Source organism: Anomaloglossus baeobatrachus, chromosome 8 (assembly GCF_048569485.1).
Source record: "Anomaloglossus baeobatrachus isolate aAnoBae1 chromosome 8, aAnoBae1.hap1, whole genome shotgun sequence".
Lineage (NCBI taxonomy): Eukaryota > Metazoa > Chordata > Amphibia > Anura > Aromobatidae > Anomaloglossus > Anomaloglossus baeobatrachus.
The window spans coordinates 174,605,799-174,628,580 of record NC_134360.1 but is presented as its reverse complement, the minus strand read 5'-3'; the positions used below and the strand labels follow the sequence as shown (position 1 = coordinate 174,628,580).

At 51.3% G+C, this 22,782-nt stretch overlaps 2 protein-coding genes across 2 annotated transcripts in view; one reads left to right on the top strand and one right to left on the bottom strand.

The window, feature by feature from the left end:
* ANKRD45 (ankyrin repeat domain 45) overlaps positions 1-21,107 on the bottom strand; it is an 80,985-nt gene extending 59,878 nt beyond the window's left edge. The window contains exons 1-2 of the mRNA XM_075322223.1: positions 20,971-21,107; positions 14,907-15,177 (exon numbers count right to left, since the gene is read on the bottom strand). Coding sequence (XP_075178338.1) covers positions 14,907-15,156 — 250 coding nt within the window. The 5' untranslated portion in view covers positions 15,157-15,177; positions 20,971-21,107. The remainder of the gene's footprint in view (positions 1-14,906; positions 15,178-20,970) is intronic.
* Positions 21,108-21,117: 10 nt separating this feature from the next.
* KLHL20 (kelch like family member 20) overlaps positions 21,118-22,782 on the top strand; it is an 84,712-nt gene continuing 83,047 nt past the window's right edge. Inside the window, exon 1 of the mRNA XM_075322221.1 lies at positions 21,118-21,393. The gene's annotated coding sequence lies outside the window, so the exon portion shown is untranslated. The remainder of the gene's footprint in view (positions 21,394-22,782) is intronic.

The following is a 22,782-nucleotide window of genomic DNA, read 5'->3' as shown; positions in this document are numbered from 1 at the left end:
TTGTTCTGCAGGTGAGAGTGTATACAGTTGGTACTATGCAGCAGAAATCACAGAGTGGAGACAGATAGTGACATTTAGCATCCGGTCACCTGCACAAGTCCCAGAGTGGATACAGTTAGTGACATGTAGCATCCGGTCACCTGCACAACAAGTCCCAGAGGGGAGACAGATAGTGACATGCAGCACACTATGTGTCAGAGCAGAGTATGTCACTGTCTCCACTCAGGGACTTGTTGTGCAGGTGAACGGATGATACATGTCACTAACTTGCTCCACTCAGTGACTTCTGCTGCATTGTTCCAACTGTATACACTCTCACCTGAACAAGTCTCAGAGTGGGGCAGTTATTGACATGTATCATCTGGTCACCTGCACAAGTCCCACAGTGGAGACAGATAGTGCCATGCATCATCCGGTCACCTGCACAACAAGTCCCAGAGTGGAGACAGATAGTGACATGCAGCACACTATGTGTCAGAGCAAAGCATGTCACTGTCTCCACTCAGGGACTTGTTGTGCAGGTGACCGGATGCTACATGTCACTGCCTCCACTCTGGGACTTGTTGTGCAGGTGACCGGATGATACATGTCACTAACTGCACCACTCTGTGATTTCAGCTGCATAAAATAAATGAAAAATATGATATGTACTTGACTGGACTTTTTAATTATACCTGTGTATGAAAATATTAACTATTTTAATCAATGTCAACTAAAAAAAAAATATTATTAAACAGATAACATTATTAACAGTTAAAGGGGTATTCCCATGTCCAAGATCCACTACTACTATGTAGTAGATGTAATAATAAGAATATTAGCAAATATATCGCATTATAAATGTAGTGTAGCTCTCGTGATAAGCCATGTCACTTACCTCATGGGCAGGGGCATTCCAACGGCCTAGGCATCAATGGCAACGAACAGTATCAACTTTCACTATATGATTGGTTGTAACCATGGATACCTTAGAGTTAATCACTTCCACATCAGGTAAGATACATGGCTAATCATGAGATGTATACTACGTTTCAAATTGCATATATTTGCTAATATTATTATTATAACACCTCATACATATTGAGATAGGATCTTGGTGATGGGAATACCCCAAAACTAAAACAGACAAAGGAAAACAGAGAAATGCTGGACAAGCCAATAGTCACTTCATTTGACTACGTACTTGTCTGTCCTCACAGCACTCACAATACACCAAGTGAGTATTTGACGTTACAGTAATGAACCTGTTATGCTACTGCAAGTCTGCTTTTTTCTAAGTTTCATCCACATTATGAATACACTATATCTGGCCACAAACTACATTTTGATAGAGCGTGGACCGCTAAAGTGAAGTGACCACGTGATTGCATGTATGCAAATTGCATATTTTTAATAACACCCTCTCCTCTCCCAACAACGGAAAATCCTCTGAAGCCGATAACTATGGGGTATTTTAGTGCAGACACCTGCTGGAAAAAACTTACTGGAACATGGCCGTAGTCTGGTATCTGCTAAAGCTGAAAACACATCAGTTTTTTGCTGAGCGGCACAATACGGCGCTTTGCAGAAAAAACGCAACCTTTTTTTTTTGCCGCCAGTTGCGTTTTTCTCCGCATAGACTTACATTAGCGCCGTATTGTGCCGCATGGCCTTGCGTTGCGTCCATTTTTTGCCGAATGCGGCATATTGAGCCCATGCGGCGGTCAGATGGAACGTTGCCTGGCACGTTTTTTTGTGCGGCGAAAAAAACGCATGACGCCAGATCCGGCGCGATTTACAATGCAAGCCTATGGACGCCAGATGCGGCGTCCTGCGGCAAAAACTGCATCCGGCGGCCGAATGCGTTTTTTTTTTTGCTCTGCGCATGCTCAGTATCAAGCCACATCCGTCAAATGGACAGGCCGCATGGAAAAACGTATGCAACAGATCCGTTTTTTTCGCCGCATCCGTTGCATAGGTTTTTGAGCCACACTGCAAAAACCGGATGTATGAAAGCAGCCTAAGCCATCACATTCCCGCTGAAAATCCTCATCAAATACCATGTGAACAGATCATTACTAGCAATTTTTTATTTTTTTTGGTGAAGGAAGTCCAGTTCTTAAAATGTCCAGTAATGTAGAATATTTCATGTGGCCCCGGTCAGCTGTATTTGATGCTGGATTATAGAAGTGGTCAGTAGAGGATTGTTCCAAAAAACATACAGATAGGGAATTTAGATTGTGAGCCCCAATGGGGACAGTGTTCCTGATGTATGTAAAGCGCTGCGGAATATGTTAGCGCTATATAAAAATAAAGATTTATTTTTTATTGTTCAGTGTTTGTATACTATTAGCGAAGGTCCCCAAAAACATTAAAGTTGTCAAAACTTGCTGGATCTGCCCACAATGTAACATGTGGGAGAAAAAAAATAGTATTCGGAATGTTGGCCTGTCTAAGTGTTACTATGTATGGGGGAATCCAGAATGATTGCTTTTGGCCGAATGATCCAACGGCCACTTAAATGACCTCATGACGGATAGTAGCGATATTTATGGGTTATCTTCCAATAAGTGCAGGTGCTACAAGGTTTCTGCTTTTCATTTGTGTGGGAGAAGTTGAATGTCTGCTGGTGCGTGCCCACGATCAGTGTTTGCAGCGTTTTGGATGCGGCATTCTTCAGCTGTGTCCAAAACGCTGCATTGTACAGTACAAGCACAGTGGAGGGATTTCTACAAATCCTGTGCCCGCTGTGCTTGTTTTTTCCGCAGCAAACCCTGATCTGCGGTGCGTCTTTCCAGACTGCAGCATGTCAGTTGTTTATCGCGCATTCGCCTGTGTCCTCCGTAGGGAGAACACAAGTGAGAGACTTCAGCGCCCTGAACCCTGATCATGGGCACATACCCTTAGGCTCGTGTACACAGAACACCCTACATACAGCCCGGTGTGCCCATCATTCCCTTTTTCTTTGTGTGCCTTTTCTATTCTGATCACCACCACCTATATATACCTCTGTAGGAGCCCTGACTTAAGGCCGCTTTACACGCAGCGACATCACTAACGAGATATCACTGGGGTCACGGAATTTGTGACACACATCCGGCCTCGTTAGCAACGTCGTTGCGTGTGACACTTACAAGCGACCGCTAACGATCCCAAATACTCACCAAATCATTGATTGATTGTTGACACGTCGTTCATTTTCCAAATATCGTTGCTCATTTGGTTGTTCGTCGTTCCTGTCGTTCCATCGCTACGTGTGACACGCCGGGACCGACGAACAACACCGTCCCTGCGTCCTCTGGTAACGAGGTGGGCGTGACTTTCATGCGGCTGCTCTTTGCCCCTCCGCTTCTATTGGACGGCTGCCGTGTGACGCCGCACGAACCGCCCCCTTAGAAAGGACGTTGTTCGCCATCCACAGCGACGTCGTTAGGAAGGTAAGTTCGTGTGACACGTTCCTGCGATATTGTTGGCTACAGGCAGCGATTTGCCTGTGACGCACGAACGATGGGGGTGGGTGCTATCCCTAGCGACATGCGATGTCGCAGCGTGTAAAGCGGCCTTTACTATGACCATACCACCTCCCCAGAGAAGTACCAATCTTGGTGTTGGTGTAGCAATGTGCCAAATCACAAATTCCCGCAGTGCTCCGCTATATGTATCTGCTTCTGCTTCCGGACCTTGTGTTCTTTTCTCTCGCCTGCTGATATCTGAACATTTCTGTGAATGGCCACCGGATGGAAAGCTCCAGCCTTGATGATATACAATCAGGTCAGAGCATGATTGGAGCAGAGAAGGGGGTCAGCATCTGCCTGCTGCGCTCTGGTCCAGCCTCAGAGTAGTAATTGCTTTCAGTCCTCACCACACTATATGGTCACGGTCTGGAAGTAGTAGACGTCTTAGGCTGCTTTCACACATCCGGTTTTGCAGTGCGGCTCGAAAACCTGCAACGGATGCGGCGAAAGAAGGGAATTTTGTTACTTACCGTAAATTCCTTTTCTTCTAGCTCCAATTGGGAGACCCAGACGATTGGGTGTATAGCTACTGCCTCCGGAGGCCACACAAAGTATTACACTAAAAAGTGTAAGGCCCCTCCCCTTCTGCCTATACACCCCCCGTGGGATCACGGGCTGCTCAGTTTTAGTGCAAAAGCAAGAAGGAGGAAAGCCAATAACTGGTTAAACAAATTCAATCCGAAGGAACATCGGAGAACTGAAACCATTCAACATGAACAACATGTGTACCCGAACAAACCAAAAATCCCGAAGGAAACAGGGGCGGGTGCTGGGTCTCCCAATTGGAGCTAGAAGAAAAGGAATTTACGGTAAGTAACAAAATTCCCTTCTTCTTCGGCGCTCCATTGGGAGACCCAGACGATTGGGACGTCCAAAAGCAGTCCCTGGGTGGGTAAATTAATACCTCAAGTTTGGACTGTAGAAACAGCCCTTCCCTACATGGAGGCAACCGCCGCCTGCAGGACTCTTCTACTTAGGCTGGCATCCGCCTAAGCGTAGGCATGCACCTGATAACGCTTGGTGAAGGTGTGCAGACTCGCCCAGGTAGCCGCCTGGCACACCTGCTGAGCCATAGCCTGGTGCCGTAATGCCCAGGACGCACCCACGGCTCTGGTAGAATGGGCCTTCAGCCCTGATGGAACCGGAAGCCCAGCAGAACGGTAGGCTTCAAGGATTGGTTCCTTGATCCATCGAGCCAGGGTGGATTTGGCAGCCTGCGACCCCTTGCGCTGACCAGTGACAAGGACAAAGAGTGCATCCGATCGGCGCAGGGGCGCCGTGCGTGAAATGTAGATTCTGAGTGCTCTTCACCAGATCCAACAATGCAAATCCATTTCATATCGATGAAATGGATAAGGACAAAAGGAAGGTAAGGAGATATCCTGATTGTGATGAAAAGGGGATACCACCTTAGGGAGAAACTCCGGAATCGGGCGCAGCACTACCTTGTCTTGGTGAAACACCAGGAAGGGAGCTTTGGATGACCGCGCTGCTAGCTCGGACACTCTCCGAAGAGACGTGACCGCTACCAGAAAGGCCACTTTCTGTGAAAGTCGAGAAAGTGAAACATCCCTCAGAGGCTCGAAGGGCGGCTTCTGGAGAGCAATTAGTACCCTGTTCAGATCCCATGGGTCTAACGGCCTCTGTACGGAGGGATAATGTGACAAACCCCCTGCAGGAACGTGCGTACCTGAGGAAGTCGTGCTAGGCGCTTCTGAAAAAATACAGACAGCGCTGGAACTTGTCCTTTAAGGGAGCCGAGCAACAAACCTGTTTCCCAACCAGATTGCAGGAAGGAAAGAAAAGTAGGCAATGCAAATGGCCAGGGAGACACTCCCTGAGCAGAGCCCTAAGGTAAGAATATCTTCCACGTCCAGTGGTAGATCTTGGCAGACGTCGGCTTCCTAGCCCGTCACATGGTGGCAATGACGTCATGAGATAATCCTGAAGACGCTAGGATCCAGGACTCAATGGCCACCCAGTCAGGTTCAGGGCCGTAGGATTCAGATGGAAAACGGCCCTTGGGACAGTAAGTTTGGCCGGTCTGGTAGTGCCCACGGCTGGCCGACCGTGAGATGCCACAGATCCGGGTACCACGACCTCCTCTGCCAGTCTGGGGCGACGAGGATGGCGCGGCGGCAAATCGGAGCTGATCTTGCGTAGCACTCTGGGCAACAGTGCCAGAGGGGGAAACACATAGGGTAGCTGGAACTGCGACCCATCCTGAACTAAGGCGCCTGCCGCCAGAGCTCGTTGATCGTAAGACCACACCATGAAACTCGTGACCTTGGTGTTGTGCCTAGACGCCATTAGGTCGACGTCCGGCCTCCCCCGAAGGCCCCAGATTTCCTGAAACACGTCCGGGTGCAGAGACCATTCCCCTGCGTCCATACCCTGGCGACTGAGGAAGTCTGCTTCCCAGTTTTCTACGCCCGGGATGTGAACTGCGGATATGGTGGATGCTCTGTCTTCCACCCACATCAGAGTCCGCCGGACTTCTTGGGAGGCTTGCCGACTGCGTATTCTGCCTTGGTGGTTGATGTATGCTACCGCTGTGGAGTTGTCCGACTGAACTCGGATCTGTTTGCATTCCAGCCACTGCTGGAAGGCTTGCAGGGCAAGATACACTGCTTAGATTTCCAGAACATTGATCTGAAGGGTGGACTCCTGCTGAGTCCACGTACCCTGAGCCCTGTGGTGGAGAAAGACTATTCTCCACCCTGACAGACTCACGTCTGTCGTGACCACCGTCCAGGATGTGGGTAGGAAGGACCTTCCTTTTGACAATGAGGTGGGAAGAAGTCACCACTGAAGAGAGTCCTTGACCGTCTGAGAAAGGGAGACGTTCCTGTCTAGGGACGTCGACTTCCCATCGCTTTGGCGGAGAATGTCCCATTGAAGTGGACGCAGATGAAACTGCGCGAAAGGGACTGCCTCCATTGCTGCTACCATCTTCGCTAGGAAGTGCATGAGGCGTCCTAAGGGGTGTGACTGGCCTTGAAGGAGAGACTGCACCCCCGTCTGTAGTGAACGCTGTTTGTCCAGCGGAAGCTTCACTATCGCTGAGAGAGTATAAAACTCTATGCCAAGATATGTCAGTGATTGGGTCGGTGTCAGATTTAACTTTGAAAAGTTGATGATCCACCCGAAACTCTGGAGAGTCTCCAGCGCAACGTTCAGGCTGCGTTGGCATGCCTCTTGAGAGGGTGCCTTGACAAGTAGATCGTCCAAGTAAGGGATCACAGAGTGACCCTGAGAGTGCAGGACTGCTACCACTGCTGCCATGACCTTGGTGAAAACCCGTGGGGCTGTCGCCAGACCTAAGGGCAGGTCTACGAACTGAAGATGCTCGTCTTCTATAACGAATCGCAGCAAACGCTGGTGCTCTGGAGCAATCGGCACGTGGAGATAAGCATCCTGATGTCTCTTGATGCTAGGAAATCTCCTTGAGACCTTGAGGCAATGACGGAGCGGAGGGATTCCATCCGGAACCGCCTGGTTTACACTGCTTTTTGAGCAGTTTTAGGTCTCGAACGGAACGGAAGAGCCGTCCTTTTTTTTGGCACCACAACCAGATTGGAGTAAAAACCGTGACCTTGTTCCTGAAGAGGAACAGGGATTATCACTCCTTCTGCCTGCAGAAGAGCATCGGCTCGGTCGAGAGGTGGGGAGGTTCTGAAGAATCGAGCCGGAGGACGAGAACAAAACTCTATCCTGTACCCGTGAGACAAAATGTCTCTCACCCACCGGTCTTTGACCTGTGGCAGCTAAATGCCGCCAAAGCGGGAGAGTCTGCCACCGACCGCGGATGCGGAGAGAGAGGGCTGAAAGTCATGAGGAAACCGCCTTGGTAGCGGTTCCTCCGGCTGCCTTCTTTGGGCGTGATTGAGCCCGCCAGGAGTCTGAGCCCCTCTGAGCCTTTTGAGTCCTTTTGGACTAGGAAAATTGGGACCAGCCCGAGCCTGGAAAGGACCGAAACGTCGACTGTCCTTCCTTGGGTTTTGTTTGATCTGGGCTGGTGTAAGGAAGAATCCTTACCCTTGGCCTGTTTAATGATTTCATCCAATCGCTCAGCCAACAGTCTGTCACCAGATAATGGCAAACTGGTTAAGCCCTTTTTGGAAGCAGGAGCTGCCTTCCATTCCCTTAACCCCAAGGGTCTGCGCAAAACCACGGAGTTGGCGTACGCCACCGGCGTACGGCTCGTAGAGTCCAGGACAGCATGAATAGCGTAAGTCGCAATGCATGCGAGGTTAAGGACGCCACCTGCGGCACAGATGTACGTGTGACAGTGTCTATCTGCGCAAGACCAGCTGAAATAGCTTGGAGTGCCCATACGGCTGCGAATGCCGGAGCAAACGACACGCCGATAGCTTCACAGACAGATTTCAACCAGAGGTCCATCTGTCTGTCAATGGCATCTTTAAGTGAAGTCCCATCTTCCACTGCAACTATGGAGGATGGCGCGGCGGAGAAAGGCTTGTCTGGATAAGCGTAGTGTTTCTGGACTGCTCCTCTGAGTCAGAGAGGCCCAAAAAGTACTGAATTTACGCTTGGGATACCTGAAATGGAATTTCTCCTGCTGAAGCTGCCTCCTCCACTGGAGGGGCTGAGGGAGAAATATCCACCAGTGTATTGATGGGCGCTATGAGATCATTCACTATGGCGTCCCATTAGGAGCATCCAGAATGAAAGCGGTCTCAGGATCAGAAACCTGATCAGCTACCTCATCATACAGAGAATCCTCTCGCTGAGACCCTGACCAGTGTGTGAAGTCGAGGGTCTCTCCCAGCGAGCTCGCTTAGGCTGTCTGGGACTGTCGTCCGTGTCAGAGCCTTCAGTCTGGGATGTATGGGACCCCCTTGGAGCACGGATTAGTTCCAACTGAGGGAGACCGGGGAGCCTTGATTCAACAATGCCCATGGTCTGAGTCACCGCCCTGGACTGCAAAGTTGCTAGAATTTTGTTCATAGTCCAAGACATTTTATCAGCAAAAAAACTGCAAACTCTGTCCTCTGGACAGTTTCACAGGTGGCCCTCTCTGGGCCACCACTAGCAGAGACTCTACCCATTAGGGGTTAGTGGAACCTGCCGGTAAAACAGCCTCACGTGCGGTACAGACAGCATAGAAAGCCTGTGCCTTGGCCCCCTTGCTCTATGCTGACGACATGCTGTTGTCTCCTCAGAGCTATCTAGGGGTATATCGCCAAGAAGCGACCGTACAGCCACAAGTCTCAGCCGCGCCGCAGCCTCCAGCGCGGCAGTTTCCCACAGATAAACTCACTCAGCTAAGCTGCAGTGAGTATAGTCCAAGTGCGCAGCGCTGTTGTCCTCGGCGCACTAACACGCCCAGCAATGCTGGCGTGTGTCTGTGTATGGTCTTGCAAATATAAGTACAAGGATAAAGTACACAAAAAAACACTGTGGCAATAGTGGGGTCAGCACCAAGGTGCTGCTTACCGCCCGCATAAGCGGGTAAGTGGTCGCCAGAATCCCTTTGCTGGGTCTCCCAGAGCCTGTGTCCGTTCTCCAGCTTAGATTGCCTGCAGGAATGGCTGCCGGCGTCCTGTGAAGAGGGGCGGGCCGTGGGCGTGCCCCAGACAAGAGCGGGAAACTGGCGTCCCCCTGTGCCCAGTGAGAGGGCTGGAGTATGTAAATAAGACTCCAGCCCTCGGCGCTGATCATTGTACAGCGTCCCGCCCCTTCCCTGACTGGCAGGGTTGGGGGCGGGAACGAAACGTAACTAGGCCGCAAAAGCCGGGGACTAGATTTATAAGCGCTGCCGTCGTAAAAGCACGGCAGCGCGAAAGTCCCCGGCGCACCACAAGTCTCAGTCGCGCCGCAGCTCCAGCAGCGGCTGGCGCGGTAGTTCCCGACACATAAACTCACTCAGCTAAGCTGCAGTGAGTAAAGCCCAAGCGCGCAGCGCTACTGTCCCCGGCGCACTAACACACCCAGCAACGCTGGAGTGTGTCTGTGCATAGACTGTACGGGGACACAGAGTACCTTAACGTTGCAGGGCCTGTCCCTGACGATACTCCGCTCCATTCCAGCAGGATCTCCGGGTCTGTGGATGGAGCCCGGCCTCAGAGCCTGGAGGCCGATAAGATCCCACTTCACCAGAGCCCTCAGGGGGATGGGGAAGGAAAGCAGCATGTGGGCTCCAGCCTCCGTACCCGCAATGGGTACCTCAACCTTAACAAACACCGCCGACAAGAGTGGGGTGAGAAGGGAGCATGCTGGGGGCCCTAGTATGGGCCCTCTTTTCTTCCATCCGACATAGTCAGCAGCTGCTGCTGACTAAAACAGTGGAGCTATGCGTGGATGTCTGACCTCCTTCGCACAAAGCTTGAAAACTGAGCAGCCCGTGATCCCACGGGGGGTGTATAGGCAGAAGGGGAGGGGCCTTACACTTTTTAGTGTAATACTTTGTGTGGCCTCCGGAGGCAGTAGCTATACACCCAATCGTCTGGGTCTCCCAATGGAGCGCCGAAGAAAAAACAGATCCGTTGCATAAGTTTTTCCATGCGGCCCGTCCGTTTTTTGACGGATGCGGCTTGATACTGAGCATCCGCAGTGCAAAAAACCGCATCCGGCGTCCATAGGCCTGCATTGTAAATCTCGCCGGATCCAGCGTGATGCGTTTTTTTTGCCGCACAAAAAAAGTGCCAGGCAACGTTCCATCATGGGCTAAATATGCCGCATCCGGCAAAAAACGGACGCAACGCAAGGCCATGCGGCCCAATACGGCGCTAATGCAAGTCTATGCAGAAAAAAACTCAACCGGCGTCAAAAAAAAAAAAGGTTGCGTTTTTTTCTGCAAAGCGCCGTATTGTGCCGCACAGCAAAAACCGGATGTATGAAAGCAGCCTTAGCACCAGCTGACAGGCAATCCTTACAGGAAAGCCGTTCCTTTGTTTTCATCGCAATGCGTTATACATTTACAGATCCGTTTCCACATGGACCTGCACCAGGTGAGTCCCACCTTCACCTTCACCTTGATTTTTAGGTCTTTATGGCTATCAGGACTCTGATGCTAATCTCTGAATTATGGCAAATGGCTAATTTTCAGTAGAAATTAGCAACCGGCCAAACGTAAAAGGGGTTGTCTACCGCTTTACAGCCTTTACTTAAAGCACCGCTCCAGTGTTTTATTTCAGCACGCGAGTGGCGCTTAAAACCCCTGTTGTGTATTTTATCGGCGATACTCCGGTCCCGCAGCGCTATCTTGTGACAATCACGTCTGGAAGTTAGAAGTTACGTCACAAGCTCTCAATCTAACTCTATGAATGCCAGAACGAGGGTCTCATAGACTTGTATTGAGTTGTGACCTCCAGATTACTCCATGAAACATTAGCGAAGCTGGCAGGTCACAAACTACAGAAAACCACTGATGGAAGATGAAGACGCTGTAAGGTGAGTATAAGACCAGGAGCCGGGCACTTAAAGGGAACCTGTCACCAGATTTGGTGACTATAAGCTGCGGCCACCACCAGTGGGCTCTTATATACAGCATTTTAAAATACTGTATATAAGAGCCCAGGCCACTGTGTAGAACATAAACATGACTTTATAATACTTACCTAAGGGGCGATGCAGACTGGTCAGATGACCGTCTCCATTCTCCGGGTGCAGCGCCTCCTCTTTTGGCCATCTTTGTCCTCCTTCTTCTGAAGCCTGGGTGCTTAATGCGTCCTACGTCATCCACACAGGCTAACATTGAGGTCCTCTGTAAAATCTGAGAACACCATTAACCCTGCAATGGATTCGGCAAAACAAATCTTTCCCAATTTTGGCTCCTGACATGGGAGTTGTTTTACTAGTACATAACTTCACTAGTGTATGCATGAGAGCAGACAGCAGCTGCAGAACTACAAGGCTCAGCATCCTCCATTCACTAGTGTATGCAGGAGAGCAGACAGCAGCTGCAGAACTACAAGGCTCAGCATACTCCATCCCGGACTGTATGCAGTTTTTTGCCAAAAAAGAGAAAAAAAAAATGATGTGGGCTTCGCCATATTTTGTATGCTAGCCGGGTGCAGCAGGCAGGTACGGGCTGCCCCCAACCCCCAGCTGCCTATTTGTACCCGGCTGGGAACCAAAAATATAGAGAAGCCCTTTTTTTTTTTAATTATTTCATGAATTTCATGAAATAATTTAAAAAAAAATGACGTGAGCTTCGCCTATTTTTGGTGTCCAGCCGGGTACAACTAGGCAGCTGGGGAATGGAATCCACAGTGAAGGGTGCTCAAGCTTTCTGGGCACCCCCACTGCGAATTGCAGTCCGCAACCACCCCAGAAAATGGCGCTTTCATAGAAGCGCCATCTTCTGGCGCTGTATCCAACTCTTCCAGCTGCCCTGATGCCGGGTGGCTAGCCGGGTAATAATGGAGTTAGGGCTAGCTGTATATTATCAGCTAGCCCTAAGCCCGAAATTCATGGTGTCACGCCAATATTAGACATGGCCACCATGAATTTCTAGTAATGATAAAAAAAAAAAAACACAACACACAAAAATATTTTTATTAGAAATAAAACACAACACAATTAGTGACTCCATCTTTATTGAAATAAACCCCCCTCCGCAGTAATCCTGGGTTAGGGTCCCGCGCCGTCCAATCCGGATCCAATATCATCTGATCGGTTTGCTGGAAGGCAAAGCGATCAGATGATGTGTCAGGATCAAGTGCCTGAATCCCATCACACATCAGCTGATTGTATAAAAGCCGATTATACAATCAGCTGATGCATCAGTGCCAAAAAAAAAAAAAAAAAAAAAATACATACCCACTTATGTGCTGTGGTGATTACCGGCAGCTCCTGGAGCGATCGATTGGACAGGAGTCTGATCCCGTCCGATCGCTGCAGGAGCGGCCGGTAATCAGCTGATGAAGTCCCCTGACGGCAGGATCAGCTGATAGCCGGCCGGACACGAAAAAGCCGGCGAGACTACGATCAGCTGATGCGTCAGGTGACTGCATCAGGTGATCCACGGACAGGTCCTGCAAGCTTCGTGCGTGCCCCGGGGAGACTGCACACAGCCGAAGCGGCGGGACCGGGACAGGGGCTGGAAGCAAGCATGGCACCCGGACCCTGCAGACAGGTGAGTATGACATACACATACACACTCACTCCGCGTCCGGTCACCTGTGCTGCTGGTGGAAGTATATGATCACACTGCCGACACCGCCCGCTCTCCTGACAGCTGAGCACAGCGGGCGGGTGGACAGTGTGATTACATACTTGCGTGACAGGGGGGATTTCAGTTGGAGAAACCCCCCCTGTACTCCACACTGGCGCCCCGTACCTCCCACAGCTGAATGCTGGTAGCGCGCGCTCTGCCTTCACCGCTCCACACACTGGCATCCTCCGGCTCCTCCCCTCGATGCTGGGCTGTGACGTCAGGTAGTCACCGCCCACAGCCCAGTCAATCACTGTGAGTGGCGCCGGCATCCTGTGACGTACCCGTCCAGTTTGAGAGCCCGGAAATGCCGGGACGTCAGAGGATGCCGGCGGCCACAGCTCCAGGGGGTCATGTGACTGGCACTGAGCGTGCAGGATAGCGCCGCTCAGTGCCAGAAATGGAAACAGAAGCCAATGCAGAAGATGCATATAATAGTAAGTGAGAATCATTGGGGAAAAAAAAAAAATGGGTGAACCACCCCTTTAATGGACAGACGTCGCCATCTTCTGATGTAAATGTTGCGCTATATTTCAAAATGATTATAGTCATGTATGTTTCACCATTATCAATCAATAATCAATTTGTGCCTTTACATTGGTTCATTATTGTTACAATTATTTCTTTATAAATTCTGACAATAGTTACTATGCGCCTGCAGAGATGGCTCTTCATTTTTTATCTTCATATCTGCAACAAAACCACTAGAGGGCAGCAATTAATTTGGAATCCTAGGAAGGGCATTATATTTGACATTTGCACTGATGAGTGAGCACTACCATGCTCGGGTGCTTAGTAATCATAACGAGCAGTTGGACGCTCGGATGATTGGGACTCGTGTACTGAGTGCAATAGAAGTCAATGGGGAACTCAAGCATTGGTTTGGAAGATTTCCCGGAAGAATGCTCAAGTTTCCCATTGACTTCCATTATATAGTACTTGGGTACTCGAGTTGCGCCCATCCGAGCGTCTGACTGCTTGTTACGATTACTGAGCACCTGAGCATGGTAGTGCTCACTCATCACTAATTTGCATTAATATTGTACACACTAATGCGTTTAGACATGGCGACTTTGAGTCGTCAATACACCTTAAAGGGAACCAATATGCACTCAGAACTACGAGCAGTTCTGGGTGTATATTGCTAATCCCTGCCTAACCGTCCCTGTATACACTAGCATAGATAAAGAGATCTTTAGAAAGAGTATTTCTAAAGATCTTTTATTGTATGCTACTGAGCGAGGGCACTAGTCCACTGGGTGTTGGTTCCCTGGCTAGTCGGCCCCATTAGCATGTCAGTACACCCCTGTGGGTGTGCTATCATGCTAATGAATGTGCAGGGTCAGATGATGATATCACTGACCTCTCCGCTGCCATCGCATCCGGCACTGGATTTTGGCTCAATGCGCATGACCCCAGAGTTCCGGTCATGTGCACTATGAAGACAGGTGTACGCGTCCAGGCTTCAAACTGAAGTAGTGCGCATGACCGAAACTCCAGGGTCACTGAGCCGAAATTCAGCGTTGGATGCAATGGCAGCAGAGAGGAGAGTGAGATCATCGTCTGACGCTGCATATTCATTAGCATGATAGCACATCCACAGGGGCCCACAGGGGTGTACTAACATGGTAATGGGGGCGACTAGCCAGGGAAGCAACACCCTTGGGACTAGTCCCTGCGCTCATTAGCATACGGTAAAAGATCTTTAAAAATACATTTTCTAAAGATCTCTTTATCTATGCTAGTGTATACAGGAACGGTTAGGCAGGGATTAGCAATATGCACTCATGGCTCTGAGTGCGTATTGCACCTGACAGGTTCCCTTTAACTAACGCCGACTGCTGTTTCAACTCGCTCGTTACTGACCTTTTTCCACAGACTGACAATGATGGGCACAGAATGATTGCTAATGTGCACAGATCATGTTATTGTCAGCACCTCCCCTGTTTACACGAGATGATGTGCTGCAGATAATAATGTATACATTGTTTGCCAGTATAGACAATCTGATCACTAGCTTCCATAGAATACAAAGTGTGCTGGAGATGCTGATAGGATGTGAGAAATATGATTTATAGGTGGTGACGCAGTAGCTGACACCCCCAATAATCTTCAAAACTGGGGGCTTTGTGTTCCATATGTAAAGCCGAAAAAGGACTATTGTTACATTGCATGAAAGATAAATATAAGTGATGTGCAGAATACACACTCAGCACAAATACAGACCTTACCTCGAGCTGTTTTCTGGTTGATGTTGGCTCCATACTTTACCAATTCCTTGACAACTTCTGTACGTCCCAGAACACAGGCTAAGAACAGCGGGTTCCTCCCAAGAAGATCTTCTTCTTCAAGAAATTTCTTACATTGATCATGGTGATTGTTAGTTGGATCTTCAAAGATGGACTGTAGACCTGGCACGTTTCCTTCTAATGCACACTGGAGCACCGAGTTATCATGAGGCAGGGGATCCACCACATCCATCCTCAATTCTTCACAATTACCCTAAATAGTGAAAAAGAAGAATCTTCAATACAATTCAAGAGCATTCAATACAATGAATATCGTCATGACTTACAGATCTGTACATGGCAAAAGTGGCTGATGTTCTATAGTGGCCAATGTCACACCCTGAGGTGTTCTCCTGGAGAACCCTAACATTACTGGAGAACGTGGACACTGCTGGAGGTCCCTGACACTCCTGCAGGACCCTAACACTCCTGCAGGACCCTGACACACCTGCAGGACCTTGACGCTCCTGAAGGACCTTGACGCTCCTGGAGGACCCTGACACTCCTGGAGGACCCTAATGCTCCTGGGGAACCCTGACGCTCCTGGAGAACCCCCCCTGACACTCCTGGAGAACCCCCCCTGACACTCCTGGAGAACCCCCCCTGACACTCGTGGAGTACCATAACACTCCTGGAGAACGCTGACATCCCTGGAGAACCCCCCTGACACTCCTGGAGAACGCTGACACCCCTGGAGAACCCCCCTGACACTCCTGGAGAACGCTGACACTTCTGGAGAACGCTGACACTCCTGGAGAACCCCCCTGACACTCCTGGACAACCCTAACATTGGAGGGTTGTGCTGTCTACATTCGTTATGATGGGCCGCTGCACTTTTGTGGTCATGGACAACATGACAATATGAGGAGCGGAGGAAAATACAAGTAAGGCCACATGCACACAGTGTTTGGTGAGTTTTTCACCTCAGTATTTGTAAGAAAAAAACAGGAGTGGGCGATAAATACAGAAGTGGTGCCCATGTTTCTATTATACTCTGATTGTTCCACTCCTGGTTTTGTCTTATAAATACTGAGGCAAAAAACTCACCAAATACTCAATGTGTGCACGTGGCCTTAGTGTGATCTTTATTTTGCTGCTTTAGGGCTCATGCGCACGTTGACTAGTGCTGAAATAAATGCACCCTCTGGCAGACTTGACGCTGCGTTTTGACAAAAATAATGCATCCAAAATACATGCGTTTTGGATGCATTATACATGCATTTTGGATGCGTTTTTGTCAGTGCGGTCCCCAGGCAATTCAGCTCTGCTACATGCCTGCTGACAGCAGACACAGACAGAGCCGGGCAATGAGAATGAACTCTGATGATCTGCACCCGACTTCATTGTAATCCCGCGGCTCTGTCTCTGTGGGCTGTCATGAACTCAGATGAACCTCTGAGGTCAGTGCCAGGACACAGGAGTCCGCAGCAGTGACGTCAGAGCTTCCCCCGATTTCACTGACATTGCGCGGCTCTCTCTGTGCGGCAGCCTGATTTGCGGTCACACGTGAAGGACTCACCTGTGACCACAAATCCCGTTAGTGACTGAAGTGAGCAGCACGATCAGCTGTGCCGTCACTCAGGTGACCCGCGGCCACAGCTGCAGTCCTCCACCTGAGAACGGTGGCCGCGGGTAACCTGAGTGACGTCATGACTGATTGCGCGGCTCACTTTAGTTGCTGCATGGAGCTGACAGAGAGCGGTCGTGGTCTGTGGCTCCTGTCAGCTTCATGTAGCAGAGCTGAAAGCGTTGTGGGACCTCGTGTGGATTACTTTGGACCTGGAGGGGTATTTGGGGTTTAATAAAGTGGTGAAAGAGGGTGTTTTTTTGTCTTTTATTCAAAATAAAGGATTTTTTGGATGTGTGTGTTTATTTTCTTTAACTTACAGGTCAATCATGGAAGGTATCTAGGGGAGACGCCTGCCCTGATTAACCTAGGACTTAGTGGCAGCTATGGGCTGCTGCCATTAACTCCTTATTACCTCAATTGCCACCGCACCAGGACAATTCGGGATGAGCCGGGTAGAGTCCCGGGAGTGATGCATCTAATGGATGCAGCAATTCCGGGCGGCTGCTGGCTGATATTGTTAGGCTGGGGGGCTCCGCATAACGTGGAGTTCCCCATCCTGAGAATACCAGCCTTCAGCCTGGGGGGAACCTCACATTGTTGTTTTTTTTTAATAATTTTTTTTGGTTTTTCCTGCACGATACGACCGGCGGCTGTGATTGGTTACAGTGAGACAGCTGTCACTCAGTGTGGGGGCGTGTCTGACTGCAACCAATCATAGGCGCCGGTGGGCAGGGGAAGCACTGAACACGAGATGGAATAATGAGCGGACGGCATTTTCAAAAGAGGAGAAGCCGCCACAGTGTGAATGCCGTGCAGCGCCGCGCCGGTGATCGGGGATCGGTGAGTATGAGAGGGGGGGGTGGGAGGGAGAGACTGACATCGACAGAGAGAGAGACCGAAAGACCTGCATTTGTTATGTCAAATAAACATGCGGATCGCAACAAAACTGCAGTGCAAACGCACTGCTTAGCATTTTGGTAGCGTTTTTCTACAACTCATTGATTTCAATGGGTGTAGAACGCTGCCAAAACGGACAAAAGAATTGACATGCTGCTTTTCTAAACGCAGAGATTTTGTGAAATTTTTAACAATCAAAACGCTGCGTTCAAAAAAGCATCGTGCGCACGGATTTTGCGTAATTCTCATAGACTTTGCTGGGGAAGCACAACGCAAGAATTTTGACAATGAGATGCTGCAGCTTAAAACGCTGCAGAAATGCAAAAAAAACCCGCAATGTGCGCATGAGCCCTTACACTGTTTTCCAAACTTATCTGGGGGGATTGAATCTGGTACTTACAGGTTATTGTATCTAAAGCTTATGAGGCACTGTATCTAAGGCCTCTGCCACACTCACGTGAAAATCACGCACGTGCCGCGAGACACGTATTTCCCCTGCGTGTTGCGTGTAGGTAAGTACGTGTCTCTGGTACGTGCGGGCCACGTGTGTTCTACGTGTGCTATCCGCAATAGCACACGTAGAACCGGTAATTTGCATACTTACGTGGTCCGTGCTGCTGTCCGTGGTGCTGATCCTCGGTCTCCAGCCCTCCCGTCTCCCCGCTGCTGCTGCTGCCAGGCAGTGAAGTGAATAGTCAATGAGAATAATGAGCGGCGGTCGGCAGCAAGAGGCAGCAAGAGGCAGAGACAGGAGGGCTGGAGAAGGTGAGTTAAGGTTTTTTTTTTTCTCTGACACGTGTTTTCTCTGGCGCGTGTCACACGGGACCGCATCCACACTACACTCATGTGGTACAGGTGCGACCCGTGTGACACCCGTGCTGCCGGAGAAAACACTGACATGTCAGCATTTAGAAAAACACACACACGTACAAACGCACATGGACACACGTTCCGTGTGGTTTTACGTGTGTGTGCCTGCTACAATAGGGTAGCATTGCTTAACGTGTCTCCGTGCCGCCGGTACGTGCAAAAAATTACAAACACGTCCCGGCGGCACGGATGTGTGTCGCAGGCCTAACACTTACAGGGGCTCTGCATCTGGCATTTATTTCTGCACTATGCCTGGCATACATAATTGCTTTTACTCCACCCGGCAGCTGTAGGAGACTGCTTATTATGGAGGTTCTATGGCTGAGAGCTGTAGCTGACTGCTTCTGCACTAGGTTAACACTCTGTGGGCACTGGGTTGGCACTCTGTGGGCACTGGGTTGGCACTCTGTGGGCACTGGGTTGGCACTCTGTGGGCACTGGGTTGGCACTCTGTGGGCACTGGGTTGGCAACCTGTGGCCACTATGTTGGCTCTATGTGGGCATTGGGTTGGCCCTCTGTGGGTTCTGGGTTGGCACTCTGTTGGTTCTATGTGAGCACTGGGTTGGCTCTATGTGGGCACTGAGTTGGCTCTATGTGGGCTCTATGCGGGCAATAGGATGTCTCTATGTGGTCACTGAGTTGCCACTATGTGGGCAGTGGGTTGACACTATGTGGGCACTGGGTTAGCTCTATGTGAGCACTGGTTTGGCTCTATGTGGGCACTGGTTTGGCTCTATTTGGGCACTGGGTTGGCTCTATGTGGGCACTGGTTTGGCTCTATGTGGGCACTGGGTTTGCTTTATGTGGGCACTGGGTTTACTCTATGTGTGCACTGGGTTTACTCTATGTGGGCACTGGGTTGGCTCTATGTGGGCACTGGGCTGGCTCTATGTGGGCACTGGGCTGGCTCTATGTGGGCACTGGGCTGGAGCTATGTGGGCACTGGGCTGGCGATATGTGGGCACTGGGCTGGCGATATGTGGGCACTGGGCTGGCGCTATGTGGGCACTGGGCTGGCGCTATGTGGGCACTGGGTTGGCTCTATGTGGGCACTGGGCTGGCGCTATGTGGGCACTGGGTTGGCTCTATGTGGGCACTGGGCTGGCGCTATGTTGGCACTGGGCTGGCTCTATGTGGGCACTGGGTTGGCGTTATGTGGGCACTGGGCTGGCGCTATGTGGGCACTGGGTTGGCGTTATGTGAGCACTAGGCTGGCGCTATGTGGGCACTGGGCTGGCGCTATGTGAGCACTGGGCTGGCGCTATGTGGGCACTGGGCTGGCTCTATGTGGGCACTGGGTTGCCTCTATGTGGGCACTGGGTTGCCTCTATGTGGGCACTGGGCTGGCGCTATGTTGGCACTGGGTTGGCGTTATGTGGGCACTGGGCTGGCGCTATGTGGGCACTGGGCTGGCGCTATGTGGGCACTGGGTTGGCTCTATGTGGGCACTGGGCTGGCGCTATGTTGGCACTGGGCTGGCTCTATGTGGGCACTGGGTTGGCGTTATGTGGGCACTGGGCTGGCGCTATGTGGGCACTGGGTTGGCGTTATGTGAGCACTGGGCTGGCGCTATGTGGGCACTGGGCTGGCGCTATGTGGGCACTGGGTTGGCTCTATGTGGGCACTGGGCTGGCGCTATGTGGGCACTGGGTTGGCTCTATGTGGGCACTGGGCTGGCGCTATGTGGGCACTGGGTGGGCGTTATGTGGGCACTGGGCTGGCGCTATGTTGGCACTGGGCTGGCGCTATGTGGGCACTGGGCTGGCGCTATGTTGGCACTGGGCTGGCGCTATGTGGGCACTGGGTTGGCTCTATGTGGGCACTGGGCTGGCTCTATGTGGGCACTGGGCTGGCGCTATGTGGGCACTGGGCTGGCGCTATGTGGGCACTGGGCTGGCGCTATGTGGGCACTGGGTTGGCGTTATGTGGGCACTGGGTTGGCTCTATGTGGGCACTGGGCTGGCTCTATGTGGGCACTGGGCTGGCGCTATGTGGGCACTGGGCTGGCTCTATGTGGGCACTGGGCTGGCGCTATGTGGGCACTGGGCTGGCGCTATGTGGGCACTGGGCTGGCGCTATGTTGGCACTGGGCTGGCTCTATGTGGGCACTGGGCTGGCGCTATGTGGGCACTGGGTTGGCCCTATGTCGGCACTGGGCTGACGCTATGTGGGCACTGGGTTGGCTCTATGTGGGCACTGGGCTGACGCTATGTGGGCACTGGGTTGGCTCTATGTGGGCACTGGGCTGGCTCTATGTGGGCACTGGGCTGGCGCTATGTGGGCACTGGGCTGGCTCTATGTGGGCACTGGGCTGGCTCTATGTGGGCACTGGGCTGGCTCTATGTGGGCACTGGGCTGGCGCTATGTGGGCACTGGGCTGGCTCTATGTGGGCACTGGGCTGGCGCTATGTGGGCACTGGGCTGGCGCTATGTGGGCACTGGGCTGGCGCTATGTTGGCACTGGGCTGGCTCTATGTGGGCACTGGGCTGGCGCTATGTGGGCACTGGGTTGGCTCTATGTGGGCACTGGGCTGACGCTATATGGGCACTGGGCTGGCTCTATGTGGGCACTGGGCTGGCTCTATGTGGGCACTGGGCTGGCGCTATGTGGGCACTGGGTTGGCTCTATGTGGGCACTGACTTTGTGCTGTTGTTTCCATCACTCTCACCTGATTTACGCCTTAGTACAATGAATGAGACCGCTGGAGACGCGTTGTCATGGAGACCGCTGCGCCGCCGGAAGTGCGTGTCGAGCCTCTCTGTGGACTTGGAGCGTGAGTCCGTGCAGACGTTCTTCCCCGTGACAGCCGCGGCGGGGGAAGAGAGAGGCAGCGGACCACTTCCGGTCGTAAAGGAAGACTGAAGACTCCGGTTAGGAAGGAAGCGGCTGTGTCTCGTATTAGCTACGTGGACCGGCGAGCCCCGGGAGGAGGCAGCTGTAGGCGAGGGAAGCGGTACCATGCCTGCTGCCCATAATACCGGGGAACGGGCTGTGCAGTCGCTTCCTGTTGACTGATACACATAGGGCTACACTGTAACAGATCGTCCACCGGGAACCCACGATCAGCCCGATCATTGCCTGCTCCCACCAGGTACGTCCCAGTGACCTTCCCCTGACGGCTCCCGAGTCCACCCTCACCTATATAGAGGCTTCTGTGCGCGCAGACCCCAGCCGTGTGTCCGTGTGTGGCCGTCCGCAGACCCCCAGCCGGTGATCGTCTGCTGGGTGAACAATATCGGGCACAGACGGGTAGAAAAGTGATATTCCCTCTCTGGAATCTCTGCAGTTGTCACTCCGCTGCTTTCCGTGTCCCCATTGATCTCAAAACCCTGCAAGTGGCCACAAATGGCGCTCAGCCAATTACTGTCTGCAGCGGTGATTGACTTCAGCTGGTGCAAATCCCATGTCTAGAGGTGGCTGGGAAATAGGGATGGCTGGGGGCCGAGGCCGGCGTCAGAATGGGCGCCGTGGGGGGGCCGTGGCCAGAGTCAGAATGGGCGCCGTGGGGGGGCCGTGGCCAGAGTCAGAATGGGCGCCGTGGGGGGGCCGTGGCCAGAGTCAGAATGGGCGCCGTGGGGGAGGACGTGGCCGGCGTCAGAATGGGCGCCGTGGGGGAGGACGAGGCCGGCGTCAGAATGGGCGCCGTGGGGGAGGACGAGGCCGGCGTCAGAATGGGGGGCCCAGTGTAGCCATTATGATGGTTCACAGGCTCTTTTTTGGGGGGCACCAAAAGTGTTTTAAAAAGAAAGAAACATAAATTTTCCTCAATTTTTTTCCAAGAATCACTGCTGAAATTCACCAATTCAAATCAATGGGTCTATGACAAAAAGCGCACCACAGTCTGCGTCATCCAAGCGCTGTCCTTAATTCTTTGGAGAAGTTTGGAATATTCTTTTGCATGGGAGAAAAATTGGTAAAATACTAATAGTAAAAATGGACAGAAAGATGAAAATGAGACCTGCACATTGATGGACAGCGGGCCGGTATGTTTTTTGTATGCAGAAAAAAATATATACTGTGTATATAAGGCTTAAAGGGGATGTACAGGCAGAATAACACTGTCCATTATTTGTTACTCTTATATAGCACCATTATATTTCACTGCTCCTTACAGACATTATCATCACTGCCTCTATCAGAATGTCTTTGGGTTGTGGAGAAAACCTATACAAACTCCTTAGAGATATATTTAATGAGATTTGAACCCAGGACCCCAGCGCTGTAAAGCAAGAGTGCTGCCCACTTGGCCACCGTAATGACCACTGGGCCACCGTGTGGCCCTACACTTCAGATGGGATATGTAAAAAAGACAAGCACCCACTTGCGCCCAGCGCAGGCTGCACAGTGATGGGATGTGATTGACAGTAGCGGTCAACCTTGAGCTGCTCATCATCATAAAACATTCAATGATATGCTGCTAAAGTCACCTGACCGCTGCAGTCAATCACAGGCTGCAGGGGTCATCACTTCATTCCATCTC